The 23,556-nt window shown below is 52.6% G+C and overlaps 1 protein-coding gene across 2 annotated transcripts; it reads right to left on the bottom strand.

Annotated features, from left to right (window-relative positions):
* Positions 1 to 9,525: 9,525 nt before the first annotated feature.
* Positions 9,526 to 23,283, bottom strand: TMEM114 (transmembrane protein 114). 2 transcript variants are annotated; one of them, XM_061153954.1, is made up of 4 exons: positions 23,064 to 23,283; positions 22,681 to 22,761; positions 11,343 to 11,480; positions 9,526 to 9,758 (listed from the first exon to the last, which is right to left on the bottom strand). In XM_061153954.1, exons 1-4 carry the CDS (start codon positions 23,281 to 23,283, stop codon positions 9,526 to 9,528), a joined length of 672 nt encoding a protein of 223 aa, XP_061009937.1. The 2 variants fall into 2 exon arrangements, with proteins under 2 accessions (XP_061009937.1, XP_061009939.1); XM_061153956.1 differs by lacking the exon at positions 11,343 to 11,480.
* Positions 23,284 to 23,556: the final 273 nt, after the last annotated feature.

Here is a 23,556-nt window from a genome sequence, read left to right on the forward strand (position 1 = left end):
CACTTCACGTTCCCACTGCTGAGAGCCTAGATTCAATCCCCGGTCGGGGAACTAGCTAAGATTCCACAAGCGGTGCAGTGCGGCCAAAAACAATAATAAAATAAATTAAAATTTTCAAAAATTCAAAAAAAAAATCAGAAGTTTCCCTGGTGGTCCAGCGGTTAAGAATTCACCTGCCAATGCAGGGGACACAGGTTTGATCCTTGGTCCAGGAAGATCCCACATGCCAAGGGGCAACTAAGCCCGAGACTAGAGAGTAGCTGCTGCTCAAAGACCACAAGAGATTTAAAAAAAAAAAAAAAATGATGGCTGCTGGTTTTAGCTGCTGCTTTTGGGGTGACGTGTTATCAAGCAAGAAAGAAACAGGCAGCTGGTCAGCCAGCCTCGACCTGTGTCCAGACCCAACTCTCACCAGAGGTGCACACTTGGGCCATTATTTCCCCTCCGGAAGCTTCAGTCTAACTTCCCTGGTGGTTCAGACGGTAAAGCTTCTGCCTGCAACACAGGAGACCTGGGTTCGATCCCTGGATCGGAAAGATCCCCTGGAGAAGGAAATGGCACCCCACTCCAGTATTCTTGCCTGGAAAATCCCATGGACCGAAGAGCCTGATGGGCTACAGCCCATGGGGTCGCAAAGAGTCGGACACGACTGAGCGACTTCACTTTAGCCTCAGTCTGCTCGTCACAGAAACAGCACCTGCTCCCAGGTGTCTTCAGACAGAAGAAGAGAAAGTACGCTCAGTACATGACAAGCACTTACCAGTGCAGCTGCGGTTACTATTCTGATACATTTTTTAAAGTAATGATTTGGCTACACCAGGCCTTAGCTGCAGCATGTAAATCTCTAGTGGCAGCACACGGGATCCAGTTCCCCAACCAGGGATGGAGCCCCAGGCTCCCTGCATCGGAAGTGCAGAGTCTTAGCCGCTGGATCACCAGGGAAGTCCCGATTCTGATTTTTAGAACAACCCAGGTTATAGTGCCTGCATTCATTTCCCAAGACCACCATGACAAAGGTCCCTAAACTGGGCAGCTAAAAATAACAGAAAGTTATTCTCTCACAGTTCTAGAGGCCGGGCGTCTAAGACCAAGGTACCAGGGGACTTCCCTGGCAGTTCAGCTTTCACTGCCGGGGCCCAGTTTCAGTGCCTGATCGGGGAACTAAGATCCTGCAAGCTGAGTGGCATGGCCAAAAAAAAATTTTTTAATGAAAAAAAAATAAGAGCAAGGGTCAGGAGGGCCATGCTCCATCTGAAGACTCCAGGGTGGGAGCCTTCCCACCTCGTCCAGTCTCTGGAGGCTCCAGGAGTGCCTTGGCTTACGGCAGCATCACTGTCCACCTGGTCTCCCGTCTGTGTGTCTGTGGCTTCCTATGGCGTCTTATGCCTGTCAATGCAGGAGACAAAAGAGACTCGGGTTTGATCCCTGGGTTGGGAAGATCCCCTGGAGGAGGAAATGGCAACCCAGTCCAGTATTCTTGCCTGGAGAATCCCATGGACCTGGTGGGCTACAGTTCATAGGGTCCCATAGAGTCGGAGATGACTGAAGTGACTTAGCACCCACACACGCATGGCTTCTTAAAAAGACACCAGTCACTGGATTTACCCTAATCCAGTGTGACCGCATCTTAGCTAATTACATCTGCAAAGACTCTCTTTCCAAATAAGGTCATGTTCACAGGCACTAGAGTTACAAGTTTTGGGGTATACCCTCGAACCCACGTGTGTGTGCACGTACGTGTCTGTTCACATCCGACTCTTTTTCGACCTCATGGACTGTAGCCCACCAGACTCCTTGGTCCATGGGATTGCCCAGGCAAGAACACTGGAGTGGGTTGCCATTTTCTCCTCCAGGAGATCTTCCCGACCCAGGGATCGAACCTGCATCTCATGCATTGGCAGGCAGGCTCTTTACCACCGAGCCACTTAGAAAGCCCTTGAACCCACAGCGGTCCCTTTGCAGGTAGGCGACTACCGGAACACACAGCTCAGCTCTCAGGGCCTCACGGGTGAAAGGTGATGGTCAGGTGTGGACATCAGACTGTCTAGGACACCAGCTGGTTCCATGGTGCAGAATCAGGACCACATCCTCGGTGAGGAGGAAAACCGACAGCGGGCTCCAGGAATCACAGGTGAGGCCTCAGCTCACCTCTCGGGCTCCCGCAGGCTGCTGCTTCCAGGCAAGGGCTCAACAACCCAGGATGGTGCAGGAGGGAGCAAGCCCCACGAAGGAACAGGGAGGCGGGGGACGGGGACTCAGCTCTCCCAGCGCATAAATATTTTATCAGTCATCCCAGGCTTGTTCCTCCTCTGGGGCTCCGAGTATTCCATTAAATTAAGCATTTCTAATTGAGGAAATAGAAAGGAACACGGAACAAATGCCAATGTTCTGAGAAAATCCCCATGTCCTCCTGATGGGGAGAGGTCTGCTCCCCAAGCTGTGGTTGGAATACAGGCAACTTAAGCTGGCTGCTGATGAAAGGGGAGGATCTCCAGGGACAGCTGTATCAGATGCCCTCGGGGTGGAGGGGTCCTCAGGAGGGTGGAGGCGGAGGCAGAAGCCCGTGGCTCGGTGCAGTGATCAGACCTGGGTCTGGGTGCCAGTCCCGGCCCATGACCTTGGAGTGTCCTTGGCCTCACTGAGCCTCTGCAGGTGTGCATCTGACGGTGGGAACCACGGAGGACGACCCCCCACCCCCAGCCCCGACCTTTGCAGAACAGCAGCGGGAGTCAGATGGGAACCAGGAGCTCAGGAAACTCTCAAGTGCTCCCAGGTTTAAGACAGTCAAGTCTGCTGGGTGACCCACCCTCGACGGTGCTCCCAGGAAGCTTCCAGAAGAGGCCAGAGCAGATGACCCGTGATTGAGCCCAGGGACATCTGAGCAGCCGGGAGGTGATGTGCTCCCTCTCCACCGGCCAGTCCTCCCGAGAAAAGCTCAGACCCGCCGGGGAGGTGAGAAATTGAGACCCGAACACCAGAAGGGACTTTCCCAAGTCACAGGTCCGGGGAGCAAAAGAGCGCCCCCCAGGAGCACAGCCCCCAGACTCCCGCTCCCTGAACCACGCCTTCTCCCCGCCAGCCTCAGCCCCACTTACAGAGTCTCTTGTCTCCCGGCTGGGCCCCCGCTTGTGAGAGAGGGTGACGGGGTAACGGCCGCCAGAGAGCCAGTAGGATAGGGGATGCCATTCCCCTAGGCGGGACTTCCTCGACCCCAAAGTCACGTCCACACCTAGGGTTTCGCAGGACCTCGTGACAACCTGTTTGGCTGACTGGTGCGTTCCCAGTGCCTGGCTGAGGACTTGGCATGAAACAGCTCTCAGGAGAAACTGGTGGGATTGAACTGGATGAAATGGGCTTGGGGAGGATGATCCATGTGCCCAATTTACAGACAAGAAGACTGAGGCCCAGAGGGAGCCAGGGACTTCCCCAAAACCACACCCCTGAGCTGGAAGAGGTGCGTCGGCTGTTCCTGGCCTTTCTCAGACCTGACACTTCACGGCTCCCCAGTCTCAGCTGGGCTTTCTGCCTTTTTCTGAACCTCCCTCAGTCTCGTGCTGTTTCTCCCTCTTCTTTCTCTCTGGACTTGGCTCCTTCCTTCTCTGCCTGCTCTGCCTCCAGTCCGCTCCTCTCTGCCTCTCTCTCCACGCCTGCAAGCTCAGCTGTGTCCGACTCTGTGCAACCCCATGGACTGTAGCCCGCCAGGCTCCTCTGTCCTTGGGATTTCCCAGGCAAGGATACTGGAGTGGAGTGGGTTGTCATTCCCTCTCCAGGGGATCTGCCCAACCAGGGGATGAACCTTCATCTCTTATGTCTCCTGCATTGGCAGGCAGGTTCTTTACCATGGCGCCGCCTGGGAAGCCCCCTCTCTGTCACTACCTCTGTCTTTATCTCTTTAAGGATGTTGATATGTTTCTCTGGGCCTCTTGTGTGTGTGTGTATGTGTCCATCTGTCATTCTGTCCTTCTCTCTCCCTCTCCCTTCCCCTATCCTCCAGATGCTCCAGGGGCAGGGGTTGCCGGGGTGGTGGCAGGGGGGGGTGGTCCCAGTTGTAAATATTTGGGGAAGAGCAGGCTTCCTAGGTGGCACTAGTGGTAAAGAACCTGCCTGACAATGCAAGAGATGTAAGAGATGCAGGTTTGATCCCTGGGTCAGGCAGATCTCCTGGAGGAGGGCATGGCAACCCACTCCAGTATTCTTGCCTGGAGAATCCCAAGGACATTGGAGCCTGGCAGGCTACAGTCCATGGGGTCGCACAGAGTCGGACACAACTGAGCAACTAACACTTTCACTTTCACTTCATAAGTGAGTGAAGAAGTGAGTGAAGAATATGAGCGAATCACTACATATTGATAAATGATGAACATATCTGTGGATGGCTGGATGGAGGGTGGACAGTGAGTCTATGAATGAATGGACGAATGAATGAATGAATGAACTTTCATCGCCAGGCAGAGCCATCCTCTCTGAGTGGGGAGTGGGTCAGTTCCATGGACCGTCCACATCAGAGGGTCCAGCCAGGTCTGGACCGAAGAACACAGGTCCAGGCAGAGCTCCGGGGAGGCAAGTACTTCCTCCCCATCTTGTCCTATTTACTCTTCTGACAGTAAAAGCCCCCTCCCCTCACCCCCAAAGCCCACCCTGAGTCCAAGCCCCGCCTCCGCCTTGAACACCCTCATCGCCGGGATGACGGGAGAAGCCCCTCCTCCGTCCGCCCTCCGCCCCCAGACCAAAGGCGCTTCCGCAGCGGTTCTCACCCCACCCCTGCACAGCACAGTCACCCGGGGAACTTTTTTTAAAAATACCAGTGCCTGGGCCCACTTTCGAAGTTTGGCTTCCTTTTGGCTCAGCTGTTAGAAGTTCGGTTTTATTTTAAAGCCCCCAGATGATGCTAATGTGAAGACTGTGGTGAGAACCGCTATATTAGAGCCGACGCACCTCTGGCCCCCAGACAGCAATGGAGGGGCTTCCCTGGTGGTCCAGCGGTTAAGACTCAGCGCTTCCACTGCAGGGGGCACGGGTTCGATCCCTGGTCGGGGAACTAAGACCCTGCGTGCTGCACCATATAGCCAAAACATTGAAAATATATTCAAAATAGGGGTGGAATGAAATGGAATGCGATGAGATAGGACAGAATCCCAAAGACAGCTGAACCATGAGGAACCTCCTTACCATGGACCAGGGGGAACCCCCAGCCCACTTCCTCTGCCTCCTCCTCACCTCCCTAACTTCACCTCCTACCACCATCCCCCAACACGCCTTCCTTCCCTCCCTCAAACACCTAAGCCTGTTCCCACCTCAGGGCCTTTGCACGTGCTGACACCTGCCTGGTCGGCTGTTTCCCCACTTGGAGGGCTCCTCTTTTGGGTCTCTGCACAAATGCCACCTCCTCCCAGAGGCCCTTCCTGACTGTCCTTCCGAGAGTAGCCCCTCCCACCACCTTCCATCTCATGACCCTGTTTCTTCACCGTGTGAGTTTCTCATATGCGCTGCTGGTTCACACGTGCACCGTCGCGTTCCATGTAAGGGCAGGGATCTTGCATCCACGCCCACAGACGTGTTCTCAGACCCCAGCACAGATTTTGGCAGGTAACAGGTGTTTGGTAAGTGTTTATTGAATGAATGAGATTCTTTACAACTATGTAGTCAGTTCCTTGAGAACACACGTGCCCTCTCTTTGTAATTATTCCTTTTCATTCCCATAGCTGGGTTTCTCGCACTCGGCGCTTTGACAGGTGGAACTAGATCTTTCTTTTGGTGGGGGGGGGGGGGGGTCGTCATGCCCTTTGGAAGTTGATCAATGGCCCTGACCTCCACCCACTGGAGGTCAGTAGTACCCATCCCCAGTAATGACAACCAGAAATGTCTCCAGACACCCCCAAAGGCCCCAAGTGGAGAGGGAGCGGCGAATCTCCCCCAGTTAAGAACCCCTGCCCAGCAGTGTTTAACCCACTGAAAGGCTGAGAACAAATATCCTTGGTCTGATTTGACTATCAAGTCCAGCCTCTGGTGCAGTTCCCGGATGTGACCAGCAGGTGGCAGCAGAGACCGCCCTCTCACCATCAGTTTGCTCTCGCTTTTTTTTTTTTTTTTTTTTTGAATTTCACAAGATTTTTAGCTGTAATTGTTTCATGACAATTTCTATTCTGACAATCAAACATAAAAAGTAAAAACATAAATTCAATTTTATCTTTTTTTTTTTTTTTTTTTAGTTGGAGGCCAATCACTTCACAACATTTCAATGGGTTTTGTCATACATTGATATGAATCAGCCATGGATTTACACGTATTCCCCATCCCAATCCCCGCTCCCACCTCCCTCTCCACCCAATTTCTCTGGGTCTTCCCAGTGCACCAGGCCGGAGCACTTGTCTCATGCATCCCACCTGGGCTGGTGATCTGTTTCACCATAGATAGTATACATGCTGTTCTTTTGAAATATCCTACCCTCACATTCTCCCACAGAGTTCAAAAGTCTGTTCTGTACTTCTGTGTCTCTTTTTCTGTTTTGCATATAGGGTTATCGTTACCATCTTTCTAAATTCCATATATATGTGTTAGTATGCTGTAATGTTCTTTATCTTTCTGGCTTACTTCACTCTGTATAAGGGGCTCATCTTTCTCCCCAGACTAGAAACTGATTTTTCGAAATGCACTCACCCATTGCCACGGGGCCTTGTGACCAATCCACTTTATTTGCACTTTTCAGACTAGACAGAAAGGGAAGCAGCAGCAGTGATTTGAACCCAGAAGTACATTGGAATCAGGTAGATGTGAATTTCAGTCCCAATTGTACCCCCTTTTTCTCCTTAGCTCCAGGGCTTCCCTGGTAGCTCAGCTGGTAAAGAATCTGGCTGCAATGCAGGAGACCCTAGTTCAGTTCCTGGGTTGGGAAGATCCGCTGGATAAGGGATAGGATACCCACTCCAGTATTCTTGGGTTTCCCTGGTGGCTAGGGAGACCTGGGTTTGATCCCTGGGTCGGGATGAATCCCCTGGAGGAGGGAAAGGCTACCCTCTCCAGTATTCTGGCCTGGAGAATTCCATGAACTGTATAGTCCATGGGGTCACAATGAGTCGGACATGACGCATGACCTTCACTCTCTCCTTAGCTTAGTCCATCTGTACCTCAGTTCTGACCTGTACGCACTTTGCACATCTCCATAGTCATCACCAACAGCCATATACTTCACCTGCCTCTGTCCTCAACTGTGTGGCAACTCAGAGAGCAAGGGCTCGCTCTGGTGGGGTCACTGCCCCCAGCTCCTAGCATAAACGGCCGGCCCTCAGAGGTTTATTGAATGACTGATTGATGGGTTCACTGGACAATGCAGGTGCATAGTAAACGATGACTCAATGGGTGTCAGCCGTGATGATGACCAGGCCCTACTAAGGATGATGACTTCATGATGATGGGCATGCTATGGTGAGGGGGAGGACGGCACAGTGAAGGCAGTGACATCATGGCAAAAGGAATGATGTCATGGTGATGTTGTTACCATGATGATGATGTTATACAGTTGATCTTAATGTTCTCATCTTATGGTCCAAACCAGTGGTCCCCAAACCTGAACCACCTGCCCTTCCTGAGGAGTTTCTCTAACAGTTATTTTATGTTGTTTTTAGCCATGCCATGCAGCAGGTGGGATCTTAGTTCCAAGACCAGGGATCGAACACGCACCCCCTACATTGGAAGCACAGAGTCTTACTGGACCGCAAGGGAAGTCCCTCCTGGGGAGTTTCTTAAACCTGCATCTCCCCAGGCCCTCCGCACATCTCATGACTCAGAATCTTACCGGAGCAGGTTCTCAACCTTAACTGATGTTGAGTCATCAGAAGAGGTCTTAACAATCATCAACGCCTGGGCTGCCCCCCTGGAGACCATCAGCGCAGAGGCTCAGCCCGGGGATCAGGGGGTTAAGATGCCCTCATGATGCTAACGGGCAGCAAGGCGACAGCCAGCCCTGACACTTAACAAACTCTCCAGGTCCGTGTCAAACAAAGGGTGGTCCCAGCCCAGGAGTGTCTGCATCACCTGGAAACTGCTTCGAAATGAGCCCCACCCAGACCCACCAACTCAAAGACCCCGGCCAAGTCGGTCTGGACTCCCAGACATGTGAGCAGCACTGCCCCAGGGGAGTTCAGACACGCAGCCACTCTGGGGGCCCCCATCCCCACGGGCCAGAATATCAGGATGAAAGAGGGATGGAATTTTATGGAGGAGGGAGGAAGAGTTGTGATTAGTCCCCAGAGATCAACCTAGCCATTGACCAACTCCTCGGGGACCTCTCAGCTCCCTATTCCAGACTGAACCTCTCCGCCACACGAGAAAAAGCCAAACTACAGTGATTTTCACCCCAAAGGAGCTGAGTCTTCTCTGAAGAGCGTTCAGTGCCAATGGGGCCACGGAGGTTTGCACAGCCTCCCAGCCAGACCCACTGGGGCCACGCCAAGAAAACGCCTTCCACCTCCAGTCACAGAACTGCTATGGGGTGTTGTTATTTCACAGAAGAGCTGTCATACGTCCCCAGGACCTGGCCTGTGACAGCAGACCTCCCATGCTTGCAGAAGCAACCCACAATCCCCACTGCTTTAGAGGAGACTCTGTGTGTGTGTGTGTGTGTGTGTGTGTGTGTGTGTGTGTGTGCGCGTGCGTGCATGCTAAGTCACTTCAGTCGTGTCTGACTCTTTGCGACCCCATGGACTGTAGCCCGCCTGGCTCCTCTGTCCATGGGATTCTCCAGGCGAGAATACTGGAGTGGGTTGCCATGCACTCCTCCAGAGGATCTCCCTGACTCAGGGATGGAACCCAGGTCTCCCGAATTGCAGGCAGGAGAATCATCATACCAATGAAGCCTGTTCTGCTGAAGGCTCAGGATGGAACCAGGTGAGCATGAGCCTGGCTGGGGTAGGTGAGGCAGGACACGTCCACCACTTGGATGTCGAGGAGTCCCTGTCTTTGCGGTCTTCCCCCGGGTTTCCCACCGGGCCTCCTGCCTGGTCCCAGGTCACGGGGAAGCCTGAAGCACAGTGTCCGAGATTCAGCAACCTCCACACACACGATCCAGGTCGCAGCCAGTCAGCCTGAACCGCCCAGAAAAGCTGCGATGTCGGAGAACATGCCTCTAGTTCGCTGTGTGTTTTTCCAACACTTACCTAACCTCACTGGTCCTCCATTTCCTTAACAGAGAAGAGAGACTCATCCAAAGGGCAGGTGTGAGGATGCAGTGAAGCCAGGGAAGCGCACGGAGGCTGCAGTGATGCAGGGGGTGCTTTTGTGGTCTCACGGGTTTGGGATCCTCCAGAGTCCACAGACACACAGGTGCCTGGACACAGCATCCCCCACGCCAGGCAGCACTAACGTGACCGCCAGACGCGGGGCTCAGCCCACAGCAGCTCTCTGGTGGTAGCCTCGGACCAGGAGGAAGCCGCAGCCCGCCAGGACGGTGTCCCCGAGCACCGGACCCTCCAGTCCAAGCCGCACCCTCCGCCCTCGAGCCGGAGCCGCCCCCCGACCCCGGCCCCCCGTTCAGATGGCCTGGTCCTCCCGCCGTCTCAGGCTAAGCACGCGGGCCGCCACCAGGAAGGTGGCCCCGGTGAGCAGCTCGGCGACGCAGCTGACCCAGCCCAAGGCCAGGGACCAGCCGAAGCGGATGTCCACCTGGGCCAGCAGAGTCTTCTCCTGCAGGAGACACAGCGCCTCCCGGAAGGCCGCGGCCGAGTAGGCGATGTAGACGCTGATGCCGGCAAGGGTCACCAGGGCTGCGGTGGGGACAGAGGACAGCAGATGGACCCCACATACACCCAGCACCACCCCTCCTTCCCACTGCGGCCCCGTCCTCTGTCCCTGCCCCTCCTGCCGCTGGTAACTCCTCCCCATCCATCTTAAGTGGGGGGGGGGGGGGGCCCGTGTCCTCTGTCAGGGGATGTCCCAGGCAAGAATACTGGAGTGGGTTGCCATGTCCTCCTCCAGGGGATCTTCCCCACCCAGGGATGGAACCTGCATCTCCCTCAAATTGGTAGGCAGATTCTTTACCACTGAGCCCCCTGGGAAGCCCCCATCCATCTCAGCTCCTGTCAATTCCCGGACCTCCCCGCCCTGCCCGCCCAGAGCTGGCCAAACCACCCCCTCCCACAGTTTCACAGCGCCTCATGGCGCTCCATCACTGCCCAGGTCAGAACTGGAATTTTGCATCTCTTTGTGAACCAGCTAATGTCCATCTGCCCCTGCGTGAGTCCCAAGGGGTCCACGCTGGATTCCCCAGCACCCAGAACAGCACCCTGCACACGGCAGGTCCCCATCCCCATGTGATTAGGACCCACTGTCCAGTCTCGTCGCTGGCCCCGGGTAGCTGTTTAAACACATTAACCTCAATCTACATCTCAGCTCCACATTGGCGCCTGCCACATGTCAAGTGCTCATTACCTGGTTTCGTGGCAAATCAGAGATGGAGACTTCTCCCAAGGAGGCGCATTTGGAGAATTCATCACTGGGCAAACTATCAAGGCCGATATTCTTAATATTACAGTGGATGGGAGGGAGCTTTATGGTATCTCACCTCCAGGCACTGCTTTTGCTGTTCCCTCCATGGATTCCAAGTGTGTGTCACCCCTGTTCCTGTTTTGTGTTTGGGTTTATGTGACGGTTCAGGGTGTTTAGCTGCAGCATGCGGGGTCTAGTTCCCTGAGCAGGGGCAGAAGGCAGGTCCCCTGCCTGGAGAGCATGAAGTCTTAGCCGCTGGACCACCAGGGAAGTCTCTGTTCTTGTTCTTTTTTTTAAGGACCATTTCAGATGACCCAGGAAAATTCCCTCATGGCCCAGTGGTTAGGACTCCGCACTTTCACTGCCAAGGGCTCAGATTCAATCCTTAGTCAGGGAACGGAGACCCCACAAGCCATGCAGCGTAGCCAGTAAATAAGTAAATAAGCAGGAGGCTATAAAACTACCAGCTAAGTGCTAGATCCCATTTTTGAAACCCAGCCATTGCCGACTTGCCTGATTTTAATCAATCAAAGCAAAGCAATGTCTATCAGGATGGCAGGTGTGCATGAGAGAGCGCGTCTCCGCCAGCCCGCGACCCTGACCCTGAAGCGCTCAGGACTCAGCTTCTTTTGTGAAACAGTGAAAACGATTCTTGGAAGCTGCTCTCACCCCCAGGCTTCTCTCCTGGGACCTCAGACCCAGGGACCCTGGGCAGGAAACCCGTTCACCCCTTCCGGCTAGGAGATCACAGCGGGGCAAACCGAGCCCCAGAGGCGATGCGGTCTCCCCCACCCTCCTTCCTTCTGGCGGACCGTGTGCGGCCCCTCCCGGCACCCGGGGCCCCATGCCGGGCGGGCACCTACCTCCAAAGAGGAAGAGGGTCCCCGTGAGCACAAGGAGGCAGGAGGCTCGCAGGAGGAAGCTCAGAAAGCCCGTCATGCCCCCGAAAACCATGAGGATCAGGCTGAGCGGCAGCAGAATCACGAACGTCCCGTGCATGGCTTAGGGGAGACAGAAGGAGGCAGTTACTTACATCCTTCAATCAATCAGCAAACACCCACAGAGCACTTCCTGTGACCAGCACCCAAACGCTGGGGGAGGCGGGGAAATCACCACTACTACTGCCGATAGTGATGATGATATGGGCTTCCTGGTGGCTCAAGGGTAAAGAATCTGCCTGCTCATGTGGGAGACACAGGTTTGATCCCTGATCTGGGAAGATCCCACATGTGCTACAACTATTGAGCCTGTGCTCTGGAGCACGTGCTCTGAAACAAGAGAAGCCCTGGAACCACAACTAGAGAAAAGTCCGAGCAGCAACAAAGACCAGACACAGCCTGAATAAATAACAAAATTATAAAGAATCGTCATGATAAAATACGATTAATGTGCTGCTGCTAAGTCGCTCAGTCGTGTCAGACTCTTTGCAACCCTCTGGACTGTAGCCCACCAGGCTCCTCTGTCCTTGGGATTCTCCAGGCAAGAATACTGGAGAGGGTTGCCATGCCCTCCTCCAGGGCATCTCCTGACCCAAGGATCGAACCTGCATCTCTTATGTCTCCTGCACTGACAGGCGGGTTCTTTACCACTAGCGCCACCTGGGAAGCCATTAATATGATTAATAGCCACGGTTATCGAAGCTCAGATATGCCAGGCTTTGTGCTGCGTAAGTACCATCTCATTTAAATGCCATGCACCCCATAAGTAAGTATTGTCCTTGTTCGTTCACTTGTTCACTGAGCACACGTTTTATCGAGTACGGGCTGGGTGCCAGGCTCTGTTCCTAGATTGGCAGATGCATAGGCAAATTCACCAAGACTTTTGCCTTGTGGGGTCAGCAGTGAACAAGTGACGAAGTTGAGAAATGGTGACAAATGCACGGGGAACGGCGTGAACAACGCTGAGAAGCGGGCAGGGCAGTGGCTCTACTGAGGAAGTGACGTCAGAGCAAAGACCTGAAGGAAGAGGGCAGGGCAGCGGCTCTACTGAGGAAGTGACGTCAGAGCAAAGACCTGAAGGAAGGGGGCAGGGCAGCGGCTCTACTGAGGAAGTGACGTCAGAGCAAAGACCTGAAGGAAGGGGGCAGGACAGCGGCTCTACTGAGGAAGTGACGTCAGAGCAAAGACCTGAAGGAAGGGGGCAGGGCAGCGGCTCTACTGAGGAAGTGACGTCAGAGCAAAGACCTGAAGGAAGGGGGCAGGACAGCGGCTCTACTGAGGAAGTGACGTCAGAGCAAAGACCTGGAGGAAGGGGGCAGGGCAGCGGCTCTACTGAGGAAGTGACGTCAGAGCAAAGACCTGAAGGAAGGGGGCAGGACAGCGGCTCTACTGAGGAAGTGACGTCAGAGCAAAGACCTGAAGGAAGGGGGCAGGGCAGCGGCTCTACTGAGGAAGTGACGTCAGAGCAAAGACCTGAAGGAGGTGAGGGAGGCAGCCGTGTAGGAGGGGCAAGAACTGAGGGACCACAGGGGAGGATGGAGCAGGGGGGTCAGAGATGGGAGGGGGTGTGCCCGCTGGGGCCTCCTCAGGGAGAGCCACGAGGGTGGCTGCGGGTGAGGGAGAATGAGGACGTGGGGAGGGGAGAGCGTTCACAGCAGCTCGCGTGGGGCTCGGGGCTCCGGAGCCATCGGGAAGATTTTTTTTTTTTAATGTTTATTAGTTTATTTAAAAATAATAATGCACCCATTATTTTTAAATTGGAGAATAATTGCTTTACAATGTTGTATTGGTTTTTGCCATACTATAACACCAATTAGCCACAACTTGCTTCGCTAGTGACTCAGATGGTAAAGCGTCTGCCCGCAATGTGGGAGACCCGGGTTCAATCCCTGGGTCGGGAAGACCCCCTGGAGAAGGAAATGGCAACCCACTCCAGTACCCCCGCCCGGAAAATTCCATGGACGGAGGAGCCTGGTACGCTACTGACCTGAAGGAGGTGAGGGAGGCAGCCGTGTAGGAGGGGCAAGAACTGAGGGACCACAACAGCTGGTGTGAAAACCGGGTTCCGTTAAGACCTGTCAGCTGCACGGCACTGCCTCCAGACGCTGGCTGAGAAATGAAATCATTTCTCATTTAGAAATTAATGAGGTTTCCCGGAGTTGGTCCGTCCCTGCAGCCCCACGTGTGAGCTCCCCAGACACGCTACCGGCTGAATTCCTGTACATGTTCAATTAAATATCTGGAGGAGAACAGGGCTCCCCCTGGGAGAGTTGTAACATTTCCTGCTGAAATTTTGGTTTAGTACTTTTTTTTCTATGTGCCTTGGTCTTTTGTTAGTTTTTGATTTTCAGGACTGCTGTCTGGGGACATAAATATTGATTCTGAGTTCTGTTCTACTTGGAAAGGTCCCCATCTCCAGGTGCATCTCATTCGGAAGCAAATGTACCTTTTTCGGAAACAAATGTCTATGGGCCCCACAGAGCCTGGGGATCAGCAGGCAACAAGGTCTCTGGCCTCACGGACATCACAGTCCAGGAAGGAGACAGACTCTCAGGAAAATAAAGGGGATGATTACAGACTGAGTGTCACAAAGGACATGAGTATGATGAGGAAAAAACAAGGTGGCCACTTCTATACCTGAGATGGCTGTTTTAATTTCCTAGAGCTGACATCATAAATTACTACAAACTAGGTGTCATGGATGTGAGAGTTGGACCATAAAGAAGGCTGAGCACTGAAGAATTGATGCTTTCAAACTGTCGCACTGGAGAAGACTCTTGAGAGTCCCTTGGACAGCAAGGAGATCCAACCAGTCCATCCTAAAGGAAATCAACCCTGAATATTCATTGGAAGGACTGAAGCTGAAGCTCCAATACTTTGGCCACCTGATGCGAAGAGCTGACTCATTGGAACAGACCCTGATGCTGGGAAAGATTGAAGGCAAAAGGAGAAGGGGGCGGCAGGGGATGAGATGGTTAGATAGCATCACCGACTCAATGGATATGAGTTTGAGCAAACTCTGGGAGATAGTAAAGGACAGAGGAGCCTGGCGTGCGGCAGTCCATGGGGTCGAAAAGAGTCAGATATGACTTAGAAACTGAGCAACAACAGCACATGTCTTAAAAGCAGGAGGAATTTATTTTCTCACATCAAGGTGTCAGCAGGAACTTGGTCCCTGCAGAGGCTCTGGGGGAGACTCCTTCCTGCCTCTTCCAACCTCTGGTGGTTGCTGGCAAGGCTTGGCATTCCTTGGCTGGTGGCAACATCCTTCTGATGTCCACCTCCATCTTCCTAGGACCTTCTCTTCTCTCCTCTGCAATTCTCCTTTCCTTACGAGGACACTTGTCATAGAATGTAGGTTAGTCCACAGTGATCTTGAGAGCCTTAACTATAGTGGCAAAGATACTTTTTCCAAATGAGGTCCCATTCCTGGGTCCTGGACTCTGTTAGGACATGGACACATTTTTCTGGAGGGTGATACCCTTCAATCCACTACAGTTTTGGGACTTCCCCGGTGGTCCAGTGGCTAAGACCCCGCACTTCCAATGCAGGAGCCTGAGTTTGATCCCTTGTCTAGGAAATAAGATTCCACGTGCTGCGTGGCAAAAACAAAAGAATCAATGAACCCAATCCGCTACAGTGTTTACAGTAGGAGCACAACACAGGAGAGCTAAGATTACCATCTAGAATTAATCATGGACTTCCCTGGTGACTCAGTGGTAAAGAGTCTACCTGCCAATGCAGGAGACACGGGCTTGATCCCTGGTCCAGGAAGATCCCACATGCCACAGAGTAGCTACAGCCTGGGACCCTCAACTACTGAAGCGCAAGCACCCTAGAGCCCATGCTCCACAACAAGAGAAGCCACCGCAATGAGCAGCCCTCACGCCGAAACTAGAGCAAAGCCCTGAGCAACACTGAAGACCCAGAAGAGCCATAAATAAATAAAATTATTTAAAATAATAATTGTGTTGGAGATCAGGAAGACGACAAAGATGCAGTCCCAGTCTTCCACGGAGCCACATTCTGGTGACAACAGATTTGAAAATTCACAAAAAAAATAAAAATCCACTTCCTTACCAGGTATAATAGGATTGAATATCTCTGAGGATCTTGTGGAGTCTCCAAGTCACACTGACAAGGTTTGAAACTAAAGATAGTGACGTTTTCCCCTTTGGGAAATGGTTCCTGAAACGTTCTTCTTTTGCTAGTGCTTCTGATGTTGGAGAATGATACCTCTCTGTTCTCTTAGCTTGGCTCAGTGGTTAAAAAAAAAAAAAAAAAAATCTGCCTGCAATGCAGGAGACGCAGGCTAGACCTTTGGGTTGGGAAAAATTCCCTGGAGAAGGCATGGCAGCCCACTCCAGTATTCTTGCCTGGAGAATCCCATGGACAGAGGAGCCTGGTGGGCTACAGTCCATGGGTCACAAAGAGTCGGACACGACAGCATGCACGCACCTCTCTGCTCTCTATAACAGAAAGACTATTACTTCTTTAACTACCCCAGGGCTTTCTGACCTCGCAAGCATTCCGGAAGCCTGCTCTGCCCATCAAGCTATTCTTTTTTTTTTTTTTCAAGCTATTCTTTGAACAGTGCGATAAGGGATCCTTCATGCAGTTATTCTTAGCATGAACATCTTGGCTTTTCTCTGGGGTTCCTTTTCCTTTGCAACAAAGCATTTCTGAATCGAAAAAATCTCTTGCACCTGGGTACCTATTTGCTCTTGATGAAAAAAATGACCTGTCAACATTATTAGCATTATTAATTCTACATGGTAATCTTAGTTCTCAAGTGTTGAGCTCCTATGCGGGCAGTGGAGAAGAGCGGGACTCTGAACCCAAGAAACAGGCTAGGAATTTTCCTTCCGGTTTCAGCACACTCACATTATACTGAAATTACCCTCAGTGTAGCATCATTCTAAGAGAGTAGAAACTGCCTGTGTTCAAATCCCAGATCAACCAGTTAGTGGGAAAACTTTGGTCACTTACCCAACCTCCCCATGCCTTGGTTTCCTCATTTGAAAAGTGAGGAGGATAAATCACAGTACCTGCTTCGTGGGACTGTTGTGGAGATTAAATGGATTGAAACACGTGAAGACCTCAGGACAGGGTCTGGCACACAGCTCCTGCTCTTTAAGCACTGACTGTTATTTTTACTGCTCTTCAAGCACTCCATAGAAAGGGGTCCCCACCTCCCTTTATTCCATGCCCCTATTTTATTTCCTTTGTTACACCTACTATTATTTGAAACCATTTTATGTTTATTTATTCACTGGTCACCAGGTGTTTATTATCTGCCTCCTGCACTAGACACTAAGCTGTATGTGGAAAGCACCCCACCAGTCTCACCGTGTTTTATCCCCAGCATTAAGTCAAAAAAAAAAAAAAAAGTGTGCAATGATTAGCCCCATTTTAGGGCAGGAGGAAAAGGGGACAACAGAGGACAAGATGGTTGGATGGCATCACTGATTCCATGGACATGAGTTTGAGCAAACTCTGAGAGACAGTGAAGGACAGGGAAGCCTGGAGTGCTGCAGTCCACAGGGTCCCAAAGAGCTGGACACGACTTTGCTGCTGAGTAATAACAAAGCCCCATTTTACAGATGAGAAGCCTGAGGCTCAGGGAGGTAACATGACTTACAAGGAGACAACAACTCCCCTCCTGTTTTAGGTAACCTAAGCTGGATTCTTAACCATCTCTGAGTGACTGAAACAACTATGCTGGACGCTTTGCTTATATGATCTCATTTCATCTCAAAGCAGCCCATTTATTTTTTAAATTTATTTTTCATTGCAGTAGAGTTGAATTACAGTGTTACGTTAATTACTGCTGTAGGCAAGGTGACTCAGTTATACATATATATACATCCTTTTTCATATTCTTTTCCATTATAGTGTATTTCAGGCTATTGAATATAGTTCCCTGTGCTATACAGTAGGGCCTTGTTGTTTATAAAACAGCCCATTTATGGAAGCATCTGACTGGCCAGAAGTCACACAACTGGTAAGGGGGACCTTATCTATGATGAGGTTGACCCCACCCCATCTTGTTGAGAGAGGCACATGACTCAGCCTAGCCAATCAGCACACTCCTTGCCCTCGGCCACACTGATTGGCTCAGTCCTGGGCATGTGATCCGATCTGATCCAATAAGAGACCCACCTGGAGTTGCAGAATGATTGGGCAACAGTCTCCTCCCATTTTGGTTGCTGAGACAGGAGAGGATTTAGTTGAAAGCAGAACCCAGACAGAGGCAAAGCCCAGAGAGAAGACGAAAGAAATTGTTTAACTCTTTAGATCCTGGGAGGCTTGAGCTTTTCATTTCCATGGACCAGGAATTCCGCGTTTTGTTTCAACTAGTATGATTTCGGAGCTTCCCTGGAGGCTCAGCAGTAAAGAATCTGCCAGCAATGCAGGAGCCGCAGGAGATTCGGGTTCGATCCCTGGGTCGGGAAGATCCCTGGAGGAGGGCATGGCAACCCACTCCAGTATTCTTGCCTGGAGAATCCCATGGACAGAGGAGCCTGGTGGGCTACAGTCCATAGGATCACAAAGAGTCAGACACAACTGAAGCGACTTAGCATGCATGTACATTATGATTTGAGTTTCGATCACTTACTTTCAAAAGGCTGATACAGCTGGCCTGAGTGGATCTAAACTGTGGCTCTTTTATCTAAACTGTGCTGGGGCTTCCCTGGCAGTCCAGTGGTTAAGACGCTGAGCTTCCAATGCAAAGGGCAAAGGTTCAATCCCTGGTCAGGGAACTAATATCCCACATGCCATGCAGCAGGGCCAAGAAAATATTTTTAAAATATAAAAGTAATAATAATAAACTGTGCTGAATTTGAAGACTGCCTCTCTTTGCCAAAAAGAATCCCAGTCCCTAGCCAGGGAACCAAACCCTTGACATTCCCCAGAGCTAATCAAGAAGATAAAATATCCAAGCAAGGTGAAGTTTTACTGGGTACAGAAGCAAGCTGCCCACGTGGGTTTTCTTGGAGAAAAAAATCAATGGTTCTTCCCATACACCCTCAAGGGGGGGTCTGTCTAGAAGGCTGACTCACAGAACATGCTGCGTGTCACTTGGCCTCTGTCCTCTATGACTTTTCTGCAGGTCCAAAAAGGAACACAGCCTCTTCATGTAATAAAAGAAATTGGTCAACATTCAAAACTCTTTCTGGGGATAAAGAGATTCCGGGGAAAAGCTGTGTCTGGGGGTGATTTTCAGTGAACATGAGGCCTGAAGGGCCAGCCTCCTCTCTGATGGTACAATGGTAGTAAGAGCAGCTAACACTCAGGGTACACTTACGGGGCCAGACACTGCGTGAGGCTCTTTAAATACACTCTCTCATTTCATCCTCGACTGTTCTTATAAGGAGAGATGAGAGTTATCTTCAGTTTGCCCATGAGGGAACTGAGACTCAGAGAGGTAGAGGAATTTGCCCAAAGCCATCATGTACAGATGTGAGAGTTGGACCATAAAGAAGGCTGAGCACCGAATTGTGGTGCTGGAGAGGACTCCTGAGAGTCCCTTGGACAGCAAGGAGATGAAACCAGTCGATTCTAAAGGAAATCAACCCTGATTATTCATTGGAAGGACTGACATTGAAGCTGAAGCGCTAATATTCTGACCACCTGATGTGAAGAGCCGACTCATTGGAAAAGACCCTGACGCTGGGGGAGATTGAGGGCAGGAGAAGGGACGACAGAGGATGAGATGGTTGGATGGCATCATCGACTCAATGGACATGAGTTTGAGCAAACTCTGGGAGATAGTGAAGGACAGGGAAGCCTGGCATGGTCCAGGCCATGGGGTCATAAATAGTCAACACAACTAAGCATCTAAATGACAATGACATGCCTAGCTGGTGGCTGAAGCTGGGGCTTAGGCCTGGGGCAGAGGGTGAAAAGATGCACAGACTGTGGACGTGGGTTTTGCCTGTTTCTCAAAACCCTGGACTACGCAGGGCTGTGGCATTATCAAGTTTCAGGGAGCGGCCAGACCAGTGCTGACTGGTTAGCCGTCCAGTCTACCCGTTGATGTGATAAGTAGGCTGAAGGCCAGCATCCAGCCCAGCACAGGGCCACAGATGTGACTGCATCTAAGAGAGGCTGGAAGGACAGGTACAGAGGACTAGTGTTTATTGAGCTCTTAGTACGTGTCCAACACGTTTACATCAAATCATTCTTTGATGAAACAGGGAGATCACATAAGAACCAGGCAGTAAGCGGGGTGCCAGGTAAAAGTCTATTTTTTCATCCAGCTAGTTCGTGGGATCCTGACCCCACACCCCTTTAGGGTTTGGTTATTCTCGTTTGGATAAATGTGGAAACTGAGGTTCAGGCAGGTTAAGACACCAACCCCGGGATCACAGAGGGTCCTGGTAAAGGTCTAAGCTGGACTTAGACATCCAGCCCTCAGTTTATGACAAAAATTCTTGATTATTCTTTTCCCCTTCCCCATGGGAAAACCCTCTTGTTTACTTGATTAAACAAATAAACAAAAATAAGCTGGGGCTTCCCTGCTGGTCCAGCGGCTAAGACTCTGCACTCCCAATGCAGGGGGCCAGGGTTCAATCCCTGGTCGGGGAACTAGATCCTGCATGCCACAACTAAGAGTTCACATGCTGCAACTAAAGATCCTGCATGCCACAACTAAAAAGATCCCTCATGCCACAATGAAGACCCAAGACCCTACGTGTCTCGACTAAGACCAGGTGCAGCCAAATAAATACATTTTTTAATTTTAAATAAATAAGCTGCATAAGCACAATTTTCATGTGCAAAGGGACATCCAACTTTGTTTTAAGGCAGTAGTAACTGACACAGCACCTCCTGGTTACATTCTCCAGCCTTCTCCGTGGACCACAGCGATCCATTTAGAAGCCTGCTAGCTAACACATGACAGGAGTTTTTGAATGGGAATTCCTGATGATGCTTGAAATGCTCTGAGAACACCCAGAGGTCTTCCTGGTACAACTTGGAGCTGAGGACAGAGTTCGTGATATTCCTTCCTTTCCTCCACACCCACCCCCCTCACATTCCAAGCATCTAGCGGATATTTCCCTCAGGAGGACTTCACGCAGTGGTGTGCTGGTCGTGGTTTAGTCACTAAGTCGTGTCTGACTCTTGTGAGTCCATGGACTGTAGCCTGCTGGGCTCCTCTGTCCATGGAATTCTCCAGGCAAGAATACTGGAGTGAGCTGCCATTTCCTTCTCCAGGGGATCTTCCCAACCCAGGAATTGAACCTGGGTCTCCCGCACTGCAGGCACATTCTTTACCAACTGAGCTAAGAGGGCAGCCCATGGTGTGCTGGAGCTGGATTATATCAGAGTTGTTGTTCTGTCACTAAGTCCTGTCCTACTCTTTGTGACCCCAGGGACTGGAGCACAGTAGGCTCCTCTGTCCACCATCTCCCAGAGTTTGCTCCAATTCATAACCATTGAATCAGTCAACTGTTAAGTTTTCAGAAATATGCAGAGCCAGTTGACATCATGTTGCCAGCTTGAAACTGACCAAAGTGGGAATATTTACTCCACAGAGGTTGGCAAACGCCACAAATCAAGATGCTCCCTTCCCACAGCGAGCCAATTGTTAAGCATTTTCCAGCACACCAGTGGACTTCAGAGAAGCAATCTGGTTCACTCATGTACTCATTTATTCATTCAACAAACATTGACTGGGTTCCACCTCTAAAAAATAGTTTGCATTCACTCTCACACCTGCTCAGCCACCCTTAGTTCATGGGCTACTCTGTGCCAATGCTGTGTGTGCTAAGTCACTTCAGTCGTGTCCGACTCTGCAACCCTATGGACTGTGGCCTGCCCAGCTCCTCTGTCCATGAGATTCTCCAGCCAAGAGTACCGGAGTGGGTTGCCATGCCCTCCTCCAGGGGATCGTCCCCACCCAGGGATCGAACCTGCATCTCCTGCATTGGCAAGCAGGTTCTTTACCACTAGCGCCACCTGGGAAGCCCAGGCTCTGTGCTAAATATTGAGATTCCAGCTGTGGCAAGAGAGACATGGTCCCTGCTGGCATGGAGCTTGGTGTCTAGTGAGGGGGTCAGCTTTTAACTCTAAAAATATCACACAACCTGTACTGTGAGTCGGAACTGACCAAGACAAGCTGGCAGGATGGGAGCAGGGAGACTCCAGCTGGAGGCAATGGCATGTGCAAAGTCCCTGTGTTGGGAGGAAATGTGGCACCTTCCAGGAACTGATGCATGGCCAACACAGCCAGAGAGGAAAGAGCAAAGGGGAGACTGGGGCTGGAGAGAGGCGCTGGCAGCCCTGGTGGGCCATGCCAGGGACTGGTCTTTATTCTTAAAGTCCCATCCCCAACCCTCAGTAAGTCTATCAAAAGCTGCTCATACTTTTCAAGGTCTGTGGAACTCAGTCCTCATTTCCTCATCATTTCCTTTCTATGGTACCTCTCTTTAGGCATGTTTCCTCTTTGGAAAAGTAAAGACTAAGATGGAGATGACAAGAACTTTGTAGGAAGGCTGTGGGGATTAAATGAAAGCCGAAACGGAAAGCGTTCAGCTGCGGGTCTGGCCGCCTGTGAACTGAACCACGACTCTGATTTTCCCTCCTCCCTCCAGTGTTTATTCAGCCCCCTTTGCTTGCCAGAATTCTGTCCTCAAATACTGCCGCCTTTTCTGACTTCGGAGCACCGTGCCAGGCTCTGGGAAGTCAGCCAGGAACAACAGACACGTGGCCCCTGGGGATGGGGAGCTGTCCTTTGCTTCCTGGTTTTAGTCTCGGATCTTTCAGCCAATATTTGCTGCATCCTTGGTGCTGCCAAGCGCTTGTCCTGAACAGCGAGGAGGCAGCGACGGCTGATCACAGGGTGTGCCGGCAGCTCCCCAGGCTGGTTACGGGGTCTCCTCGGGCTCAGGTCACCCTCCCCCGTGCTGCGCGCCACTCTGAAACGGAACTGCGCACTTTCCCCTCGGTCTCGCCAGCTAGCCTGTGCGCCCCCTGAGCGCTCGGCCTGGGGCTTGGAGCGCAGCACCCCGGTGCCCGGCGCACCGAAAGCCTGCCGCCAACGTCTGTCGAATGAATCCCCCACCACACAACTTCACGCGTGGAGCCAGAGGGCCCCGCCTCCTTCTCCCAAACCCCTTCCCCCGCTCCTGCCCGTGTCAGAGGCCACCTCGGCCGCCCTCTCCTCCGCAGGGCCCCCGCCCCCTGTTTGGATAAAAGCTCCCAAACTGGCGTCCAGCCCCGGTTCCGCCCCCCGTCTCATCCTCCCCGGACTCACTGAGAAGTTGTCGGCTCGAGTCGCTGACGGTCACGTTCTCCTGCCAGAAGGGATTCATCAGCGGCGCGCACGGGCTCTGGACTGGGTGGGGCAGAGGAATCGGTGGGTTGGGGGGGAGGGGGGCGGTGTGCCCGGGGGTTCAGACCCGGCCCGCGCCTTCGTCCCCACGTCCCTCCTGGATATCCCACCCGGGGGGTGTGGGGGTGCGGGGCAGCGGTGGGCTGAGCCGGGCACCTCTGAGAGGGGCGATGGCAGCCCCAGGACCCCGGGCCACTCCCGTCCGGCCCCGGACCTCGCGTTTCGCGGGCTCCGGGGTTTGAGAGCCCAGTGCGTGCCAAGCAACAGGTCCGGCCACCGCCCGGGCTCCCCGGGTGCCCCCTTACCCCGGCAGGTCCGCCAGAGGCCGGAGTGCGAGCTCAGAGGCTCGAGCTGGCTGCGGTTGGCGGCCCCCGCCGGGCCCCACGCCCCCGGGCCGCCCCGCTCCAGGCGCTCCGTGTCGATGATGTACCAGAAGTCAGTGCCGATGGCCGCCGCCAGGAGCACGAAGCTGAGCGCCCCGGTCAGCGCCGCCGCGCCGGCCAGCGCGCCCAGGTGCACCCGCATGGCCGAGCCGCGACCCCGCCTGCCGCCCGTTGCCAGGAGCTCCCAGCGTCCGCAGCTCGCGCGCCCTGGTTCTGGGAGCCAGAACTGGGTCCTTGGGACCTCGATCCCTCCCTCCGCCCCTGGCTCCGCCCCTCAGCCCCTCACCTGCGCGCTGGGACCTGCACCGCCTCCCCGCTCAGACCCCATCCCGGTCTACAACCCCACCTCGATCCACACGCGCTGCCCAGCGCACCCTTTCGCCCTCGCTCCTCAATTGTTCGCAGACCCTCCTCG

This window comes from Dama dama, chromosome 10, assembly GCF_033118175.1.
Source record: "Dama dama isolate Ldn47 chromosome 10, ASM3311817v1, whole genome shotgun sequence".
Lineage (NCBI taxonomy): Eukaryota > Metazoa > Chordata > Mammalia > Artiodactyla > Cervidae > Dama > Dama dama.